This window comes from Hyaena hyaena, unplaced genomic scaffold, assembly GCF_003009895.1.
Source record: "Hyaena hyaena isolate Hyena2069 unplaced genomic scaffold, ASM300989v1 scaffold_286, whole genome shotgun sequence".
In the NCBI taxonomy this organism is placed as follows: Eukaryota; Metazoa; Chordata; class Mammalia; order Carnivora; family Hyaenidae; genus Hyaena; species Hyaena hyaena.
The window spans coordinates 1,230,045-1,240,580 of record NW_024080918.1 but is presented as its reverse complement, the minus strand read 5'-3'; the positions used below and the strand labels follow the sequence as shown (position 1 = coordinate 1,240,580).

General features: G+C 37.5%; 1 protein-coding gene across 6 annotated transcripts in view; it reads right to left on the bottom strand.

Moving 5' to 3' along the window:
- Window positions 1-659: 659 nt before the first annotated feature.
- Window positions 660-10,536, bottom strand: part of LOC120241656 (SSX family member 2 interacting protein) — a 44,981-nt gene continuing 35,104 nt past the window's right edge. For 4 of the 6 annotated variants that reach the window (XM_039246937.1, XM_039246936.1, XM_039246938.1 and 1 more), the window contains exons 12-14: window positions 7,805-7,919; window positions 7,088-7,253; window positions 2,183-3,033 (exon numbers count right to left, since the gene is read on the bottom strand). In XM_039246937.1, coding sequence (XP_039102868.1) covers window positions 2,859-3,033; window positions 7,088-7,253; window positions 7,805-7,919 — 456 coding nt within the window. In that variant the 3' untranslated portion in view covers window positions 2,183-2,858. Of the gene's footprint in view, window positions 776-2,182; window positions 3,034-7,087; window positions 7,254-7,804; window positions 7,920-10,536 lie in introns of those variants that run through there. The other 2 variants (XR_005530917.1, XM_039246940.1) reach the window with 2 other exon arrangements.

Sequence of the window (10,536 nt, the reverse complement as noted above, 5' to 3'; positions counted from 1 at the left end):
TACAAAAGCCGTGTTCCCACAAGCCTATGCACAAGTCTGGTAAGCAAAGGTAGGAAACATGGAACTCTTTTCAAGTAACAACTGTTTTAATTGCACCAGAAGGAAAACAATTTGCTGCGGACTATTCTGTGCATCTAAACATTGAATACATTGCTTCTACAAACAAAGCAAAACAAGAAAACGAAAAACCTACTGAGTTAAATTTTAATCTTAATTTTCTGGTATGATTATTCTCAATTTCTCATCATCATAAATTCAAGATATGAAAGTTTAAGAGTACGAAATAAAATTTTCTTAAATTTTCTTTACTGCTTTTGTCCTTTGAAAATTCAAAATGGATATGCCATGTAAAAACAAACAAGGTACAAGATCTCAGTTACATACTGATGAACAAGAAAACATTTAAGATTATCAAGAGGACTTTGAAACCAAGGCTCCCTAAGATGCCATCATGCACTTATGGCTAAATAAGACCACCGCATAGCTGAATTTTTAGTACCTTGCTAGTACCTAAGAGATGTGTGAAGTCGGGATTTTTCCAACATAGAAAGCATTCTGATAATCTGGGAAGTTGAGCGTGAATGGGAATCGCTTTGGAGTTGCAATTTACAGTAAAGCAAAACTGACGCTGTTTGGTGAAACCTACAACTTCTAGCAGATCTATGCAGACTTTTTATTAAAAGCATGAGGAACCTGGCTTTCATTTTACTGTTTCTTTAACATCTTTTATTTCAAAGTAAGGGACTGTTGCTTCCAAGATGGGAATTCAACCAACCTGGAATGGAAACACAACAAAAAAACAGATGCTACTTTGTAGAAATCCATTGTCATGAAATGCATTATTCACTGTAATGCATGACTTTACAATTTACTTTAAAAATTAAAATGTTCTTGGGGCGCCTGGGTGGCTTAGTCGGTTAAGCGTCCGACTTTCGCTTAGGTCATGATCTCGCGGTTTGTGGGTTCGAGCCCCGCGTCGGGCTCTGTGCTGACTGCCAGCTCAGAGTCTGGAGCCTGTTTCAGTCTGTGACTCCCTCTCTCTTGACCCTCCCCTGCTCACGCTGTCTCTCTCTCTCTCCTAGAAATAAATAAAACATTTAAAAAAAAAAAATTAAAATGTTCTTTCCTGGCAAAGTGGATCATGGAAACCCCTGACAAAAAAATTCTTGACAAATGGATCATTGACTATTTCCAAAATCTGATTGCTATTCTTTGATCATATTATTGCTCGATAGTTAAAAAAAATTATGCCTCAGTTGTCTCCTCTTTTAGAATTATGGTAGAATATCAGAAATTTGATAACATTTCTAATACTTGAAACTGTGAAGAAGTGACCATGCATCAAACTGAAGGCAGTGACTGCTTTTGCTTTTTAAGAGCCAGTTTTTTGAAACTGTAAATGTGGTTACTGTGTTAAGAGTAGTTTGTGTTGTAAGATACTCAATGATATTCTATCAGCCCTGAAAAAATGGTTGCTATACGAACTCTTATAGTGAATGATGACAAAAGTAAGACTTTTTCTTTTTTTAGCATGATGGATTTAAATGGAACAGCCATAACAGGGTGAGTGTATGTAAGTGACTGCACTACTAGAAAATGGGAAGGCAGAGAAGCTCTACAGTATCTAGCCAGGACTGGGATCTGTATGGGCTTCTACATAAGACAAACAGGGGTAGGCACTGAAGCTTTCTCATACAAGTTCTGGGAAAGAGCCTGAGCCTACATTTATTATCATCAATAACAACATGAAGAAACATGCAGTCAGCTCTGGAAATGAGATGACACAAGTTTATCCAGAGTATTATATTTGGATAAAATCTGATGCTTTTTACACTGTAAGATTTCTTTATCGTTAGTGGCAAACACTCCACTGAAAAATCATTTAAAAATTATTGGCAACTATACAAAGCCCAAGCTGGTACAGATGTTGCAGTACTAGTTCCCATCTACTAAAGAAAAAATCACCATTCTGATATTTAAGTATCTTCTATCATCCCGTATCTTAAACCAATATTCTTAAATTGTTTTATTCAAAGGTACTTTTATCTTGCCTCTATTATCCTGTAATCAAAAGTCCTTTGAAAAATTATAATATCCTACATATATAAAAGTCTACTGCTGTAGAAATCTAAAAAATGTAATGTCAGTAATGTTAATTATCTAAAGAAGTCAGCTTCATGGAACAGCTTTTGAGTATTTATTGCTCAGATGCATTCAAAAAATTCTTAAACATAATGTGGCAATGGCTCTAATACATCTGTAAACAGAATACCACTAAAAAATTTTATTGGCATGAAATATTATAATTATGGATGTGTAAAATTTTTAAATCTTAAAGCCTCTTAACATAATCATGTATATCTATGTACAAAACATACATAAATTTCACTTTATTTAAAACATATGAAAGAGGAAATTTCAAATCACACTAAACATAATAAATATAGAACTTGCTTTGTTAAAAATCTACAGTATACATTCAAGTAAAGGCTAAACTTCCAATGCCAACTATATATGAGACAAAATTAAACATTTACAATAATCAGTTTCCTAAAAGTGCTATTTTTAATACCTATGAAAGGAAACTCATTCTAGTGCTTCTGTTTCCGTCCAAACATATACATTCCTTTATTCACAGAACCAGATGCTTCTGTTACTAAAAATACATATCCAAAGCTTTTATATCCTCTTAAATAGATTTAACATTTTAGCTCTTTGGGGGAGGAACAGCAAAAGTCCAAAAAACAACTCAGACCATCTTAAATTATTAGAGATGACTGACTTTATGACACACCCTGTTGCAACTTAGATGTGAAGTCTGATGAACGTGTTAATGAAAACAATTCCAGTCCATATGTCTATGGTAAGTCATCTTTTTCTACATGGGAGTTTGTGTAGGTCAAGGAGCATCCACTATAGCAACTTTCCTGTGACTCAGGCCTTGATGCCATGCTCCACTTCTGATTTGTGCATTCTCTTCCAACCTGATTTGGTTTAGTTTCTTCAGGAGTTATATTCAGTATGTTGACTGAACTGTTAGGAAAAGAAAGGCAGATCTTAAGAATCATCTCCTCCTCCTTTCATACTTAAGCTAGGTCTGAATGTCTAAGTCGGATAGCTCCCTTGTCCTATGCTAAGTCAATTTGGAAGACACAGAGGTCGGGAACAAAGAAATATTTCAAAATGGCCTGTTTTATACTGGCACAAAAACAGACACATAGACCAATGGAATAGAATAGAGAACCCAGAATTGGACCCACAAATGTATGGCCAACTAATCTTTGACAAAACAGGAAAGAACATCCAATTGGAAAAAGAAAGCCTCTTTAAGAAATGGTGCTGGGAGAACTGGATGGCAACATACAGAAAAATGAAACTAGACCACTTTCTTACACTATACATAAAAATAAACTCAAAATGGAGGATGGACCTGAATGTGAGACAGGAAACCATCAAAACCCGAGAGGAGAAAGCAGGAAACAACTTCTTTGACCTCAGCCACAGCAATTTCTTACTTGACACGTCTCCAAAGGCAAGGGAATCAAGAGCAAAAATGAATTACTGGTACCTCATCAAGATAAAAAGCTTCTACACTGCAAAGGAAACAATCAACAAAACTAATAGGCAACTGGTGGAATGGGAAAAGATAGTTGCAAATGACATATCGGATAAAGGGCTAGTATCCAAAACCTATAAGGAACTCACCAAACTTCACAACCAAAACACAATCCAGTGAAGAAATGGGCAGAAGACATGAATAGACCTCTTTTACAAAGAAGACATCCAGATGGCCAACAGACACATGAAACGATGCTCAACATCACTCATCATCAGGGAAATACAAATCAAAACCACAGTGAGATACCACCTCACGCCGGTCAGAGTGGCTAAAATGAACAAATCAGGAGACTTAGATACTGGCGAGGATGTGAAAAAACCGGCACCCTCTTATGCTGTTGGTGGGAATGCAAACTGGCGCAGCCCCTCTGGAAAACAGTGTGGAGGTTCCTCAAAAAGTTAAAACTAGAACTCCCCTATGACCCAGCAATAGCACCGCTAGGAATTTACCCAAGTGATACAGGAGTGCTGATGAGAGGGGCACATGTACCCCAATGTTCATAGCACCACTTTCAACAACAGCCAAATCTTGGAGAGCGCCTAAATGTCCACCAACTAACAAATGGACCAAGAAGATGTGGTTTATATATACAATGGAATACTACTTGGCAATGAGAAAGAATGAAATCTGGCCATTTGTAGCAACGTGGATGGAACTGGAGGGTGTTATGCTAAGTGAAATAAGTCAGTCAGAGAAAGACAGATATCATACGTTTTCACTTCATATGTGGATTTTGAGAAATTTAACAGAAGACCATGGGGGAGAGAAAGGGGGGGAAAAAGTTACAGAGAGGGAGGGAGGCAAATCATGAGAGACTCTTAAATACTGAGAATAAGCTGAGGGTTGATGGGGGGTGGAGGAGAGGGTTAAGTAGGTAGTGGGCACTGAGGAGGGCACTCGTTGGGATGAGCACTGGGTGTTGTATGGAAACCAATTTGACAATAAACTATATTGAAAAATGGCCTAATTTATCACTTTCATCGTATCTATCCATCTATTATTTACCTGTTTACCCACTTATTTATCTCTTTTGTCTACTCTGAAGCACTCTACCCAACTAATACCTAGGTTAGGTACAGGACATGTGGGCTTTGAAAACCAATGGCCCTCCACGTCCCCATCTTCCTGCCACTATTTTGCAACCTCTTTTATTGGTTTTTTTTTTTCCTTACACAACCATTTGTACATGCATGTCTTCCTCTATCCACCCATTTACCCACACAGCTATTTAATGAGTGCCTACAAAAGCAGGAAGGAGTCCAGACTCCGAGTTCAGATGGTTTAGGTCTGTATACCAGCCGGACCACTTATGTGTCATTGTTTCTTCAGCTTCCTCAGTTGTAAAATGGAAATAATAACAGTATCTATCTCGTGGGGTTGGGTGGAACTGAGTTAACACATATTAAGTGCATACACCAGTGCTCAATTAATTGCAAGTGTCGAGGGAATAACAATCAGGATCCAAACACAGACACTGCTGCTACTCTTCAGTGACACAATCAAAGCTATGCTCTGTGACCATCTTAAAACAAAAACATCTGATTAAATAATTACTTTAAAATCTAAGGGGTTAAGCCAACAAATAATATATTTTTATCAACTGAATATCTTGTGTAATTTTTTCCAAAAATATATATATTTCCCCTGAAATGTGCATTTTTTGTGACTTTGGTTTACTAACTCAACCTCAATGTGGCAATCATCTTATCACAAACCCAGATATAATGTGCTTCAGGAGCAAGGAGTCCAAATTTTCCAAATAACTTAAAATTTTATCAGCTTTTCTCCTGATAACTAGGTTACACAACTCTTTTCTGTGTTTTATATTCAGAGGCCAGTAACTACAAATATTAATAGCTCAATGGAGTTTCTTTATGCTTCAAAGTTCTGTTTCTATGCCACTGATGTTGTTTAGCATAGCCCTCGGAATATATGGAACAGAAAAGCACTTTTATAAACCATTTATGTTTACATATATTTTTATTTTTATAGCCTGCTGAGGGCTTATAATGGACCAAGTACTGTTTTAAATGCTTTATATGTATCGTCACTGAAATCTCATAACACCCTATGATGTAGGTACTAAATGTTGGATTTATCTTTACTAAACACAAAATAATGTCTTCAAGAAACGTTATGTCAAATATTTCATAACTAAAAATAATTAGGTTAAAAAGCGAGAATTTTAGATACATAAAATTAACCAAGGCAAATGCTATGTACTCTCTCAGATACAGAATGTATTGTTGGAAATGGTGACCAGAATTTGTATTATGTATATAGAGCATCTAATTGGTCAAATTTGGGAGTTTAATAACATTCTGTGTTAAGAAAATACTCTGAACTTACAGTATCTTTGACTGTAAATTAAATGTTCACTTCCCAGTCCTCCCATTAATCAATCTGTTGGCTTAAACTGCAAAATATATCCCAAATCCAGTCACTTCTACCTTCTTGTTATGACCCTTGTCTAAATTACCATCACCTCACCCTGACTCCATTAATGCCTTCTACCTGCATCTCCTGACAGGAGGTTTTCTCTCTACATTGGTATATACTTGAACTCTTACATAATAAACTTTTTAATCCTACTCACCCAGGGCCTTGTAGGACGTGCTCCCTGCCCACCTCCCCCTATCAACTCCCTCCCACCTCTCGGTCTTGCCAGCTGACAACACCTGCCCTCCACAAACACACCAGCGTCCCACCTCAGGGGTCCCGACACTTGCCTGCAGGGCTCCTCCCCAGGCTCTTGTTTGCCCCTCAATATTTAGTCTTAATCCTTTTCAAAATCAACAATACAGTGTCTTGTCCTTTTTAAGCTTCATATTTTTGTTCTGAAATTCATTTATTTAACAATTCTTGGTCCAAACACTAGCGGGCTTCTTCAACACTTAGCTCCACACCAGTATCTCACTAGCACAGGCCAAGTGTGCTGCAAGCCCGACCCCCGCTTTCTAGGGCACCTGCCAAACTGGCAGGCCCTCAGGCCACTGTGCCCTGCTTTAGTTAAAAGGAAGATCACCACCATACTTTCCAAGGTATCCATCCCTTTGTTCTCTGCTAATCCTCTGTTACTAGGAATGTTCTATCTACTTAGTTAATCTTGGAATAGGCTCTGAGGTAGAGAATTGATATTATGCCTTAGAAAATGATTTAACTATTTGAGACAGAGAAAAATACCACAATGCAGCAGTAACAGAAGTATGTGGGTTTTCTGGGGATAGGAAGCAACGTTTTTAGCTCCCAGAAGATGGGGACCAGATCTACTTTGTTCGCTACTGCTTTGTTCTCAGCACCTAACAGTAAAATGGACACCCAATAAATACTTGTAGAATGAATCAGTCTACTAAATTCCTCTCCAAAGCCACTACTGTTGCTAACACTACAGATATGTCTACCTTTCCCTCAGCAATGCAACTCTAGCAATGGTACAGATACGTGCAAAGATCACCTATAGACCAATACCTATGTTCAGATGCACAGGAACGTGTCTGGCAAAAGTCTGAAGTAGAAGGAGAAGCAGGAAGAGACTTAGTAAGTTTAGATGTGCAAACCGGAGACCCGTTAGACACACTGTGAGGCTTCTTTTGCCGTGGCCTCGAGTGCATTGTGAGACTGTCCCGATCAGAACCTGTTAAAAGACAGAAGAAAAAAAAGGCAGTCCATATGGTGATGTATCAAATATAGTGAAGGTAAGTAACTATGATGAGCATCTGCAGGGCAGTGAGGTCTGAGATAGAACAAGTTAATGTGGATGTCCACTCGAGCTCTTGACTCTAGTTTTGCTAATCTTGCCATCTCTTATGCATACTCTGTAAGCATCTAGAAGGATTTAGTTTAAAAAATATTTGGTGATCTCCAGGGGCACCTGAATGGCTCAGCCGGTTAAGCACTGACTCTTGGTTTGGGCTCAGGTCATGATCTTGCGATTTCATGAATTCAAGCCCCACACTGGGCTGTGCACTGATGATGCAGAACCTGCTTGGGATTTTCTGTCTCTCTCCTCTCTCTCTGTCTCTTCCCCTTTCTCTACCTCCCCTACTCACACTGTGTCTTTCTCAAAATAAATAAATAAATTTTAAAAAAATTTAAAAAATACTTGGTGATCCCCAAAGTTTTATAATAATTTATAGTATTTTGTTCACATTCATTTTCAGATTAAAGGGTTCATGGAATACTCACTTCCTGAGAAGGCACTGAAAAGTTTCATATTTTCTGAGTTCTGGTGGTCAAAGGTAGTCATATTTAAAAACTGTTGCTTTAACCAACTGGCTCTTTCTTCTTCAAATGCCTTTCTCTATCATAAAAAGCAAACCAAAGAAATATTGATCAATATTTCAACATTCACACTGGTGCCACTACCCATGACTTCTGTAGCTGTTGGTGTTTGCTTTCTGGCTAGCGTATATATTTTATAAGTCAAATGAATTAACTCAAAAAACTAAGAAAAATTTCATTTAAGAAAATTATATTTTAAAAACTAAAAATTTACCCATTTCACCTAATAAACCAATTTGCTATTTTCACATCTACTTTAAATAAATTCAAATGGATAATGCAAAAAAAGATAGCACATTAGCAGAATTTTTGAACACACAGAACATTATAAACATAAAATTACAAACAACAGAAAAATACCCACTGTAAATTAATCACTTGAGAAAAAGGAGCTATGACCTCACCAGGCATCGTGCTCAGCCTCCAACTATCTACTAGCGCTAGCAGCCACCACCCCTAAACCACAAGAGGGCACATGTCAGACCTTCCCCTTCCCAACAGCTGATGATAATCCTCATTCTCCCTCAGCCCTCAGGTGTCTCATGCTCCCTTCCCATCCTTCACTGGCCCCACTGACCAGAGGCAGACTATCCTGCAGAGAACTGGGAGTGGTACACAAAGTAGCTACAATCTCCTGGAACAGGACAGATACAGGGACTCAGAAAAAAAAATGCTGGTGCACATGGATTTTATTTTCTGAGAAAGTAAGCTATTGATAAGACAGACTTTCACAACTGTGGAGGAAACCCATGTCAGCTACTAAAACAGCATGTATCTTTCATTCATAAATACTACTATGAAATCATGTATCCCTAGACATCTGAAGAAAACGAAGAGCATGAAAGAAAAAGAGCCAAGATAAAGAGACCTGACCACAGATAACAGTTAAAGAGCCTTTCAAAAAAACATTCTAACACAAATGATCAGATTTATGAACACCTGTAAAATAAAATAATGCTACACAAAAAGAAGAAAACAAATGAGGACATCAAAGACTTGAAAGATAAATTCTAAAATAAAAACTCAGTGGATGAAATGAAGAGTTAAAACTGATGGCGCTGAACATTGGGTTGGTGATGTACAAGATAAAGATGAGAGAATACCCCTAAATTCAAAACATAAAGTCAATCTATGGATGCAGTCAGAAGGCCAACGATTTGTCTAATAGAAATGTTCGAGAATGCAAGAGAAGTCAAGGAAGGAAAAAATACAGAATCAAAGAAAATATTCCAAACTGAAGAAATTCAGTGTCTTCAGGCTACAAGGAGCTACCTAGATATATTCCCATAAAATTTTGGAACTTTAAGTATAAAAAGAGGAAGAAAAGAAGGAGAGAAGGAAAAATTAAAGCACAGGATACCTACAAAGTATTTGCCTGTAGGTCATATAATATTCAGGCTGCTTATGAACAAAACCAAACAGAAGAAATGGAATAACTCAAAGTTTTGAGAGGAAAAATTGGAAACCAAATTCTATATGCAGCCAAACCAACCACATTATGAGTGCATTTCTGGATATTCCAGAATTCAGAATATCTTTTACTCACACAATGCTTACGAAAATATTAAGAAGGTAATACACCAAATTGAAAAAGGGACCCCAGAAAGAAGATAACGTGAGCTGTAAGTTGAATGTGCAGGAAATGCCAAGCTACAAAGAAAGTCAAAGGATTCATTACACAGTGGTACACAGAAGATTCTCTCCCAGGTGGTGAAGTCGTATTAACACAGACTGTTTTCTAAGTGGCCAAACATGTTAGTAGGTTACAGAATGAACATTATTTACAAAATCGTGATGTTATCAATGTTCTTTCAATTTTTAAGTCTCAACCTTAAAGTACTTACACCTGGATTACACTGCAGGACAGAGGACAGATGTGATAACACCTGACAATGAGAAATAATACCGTAGACAAAAACTGGGAAGTAGAAGGGTAAGAGAAGTGCAAGAGCAAGAATGTCTTCATCTTCGTTGCAAGGATAAACTGGTACTGTTTCAAGTCGAGCAAATGTGAAATGGGGCATCAAACGTCTTACTTAAAGTAAGAAAGTCAACCAGAAGAAACCATTTTTAAAAGTTAGTTTAAAAAGGTAACAGTATTATGAAGAAATCATATATAGAGATGAGGCACAGTATACACAGGAGGTGCGGTAAGGACACTACATTCCTTGCCTTTCATAGCGGGGAATCAACAGATGGTTATCAAGAAAACAAGGGCTGAAATACACTAAGGTTAAAACAGTACTTCCCTGAAGAATTACAAACTTTGACAGTGGTGACTTCTGAGGAGTGAAACTGGTGGTAAGAATGGAGGATATTTTTTCACTTTGTGGCTTTTTGTCTTTTTTTTTTTTTTTTAAACCATGTTCACACACTACTTGTATAACTTTAGAAAGGAAAATATGCAGGTTAATATATTGTTAAGTCAAAAAGTGAGCTGTAGAAGGTGTATGCACACAGCCCTGGATGAGAGGGAGAGGGAGAACTTTTGTACCGTCTTTTAATGCTACACCTACGGGCAGTGGGCAGGTAACAAATGTCCCAGAGAGATCTCCTGTGTGAAGCTACACACTGACCAGCAGTAAGCCAACCTGAAGGGGATAATGGATGCTTAGAGTTTTCTAAAACGAAAAGTT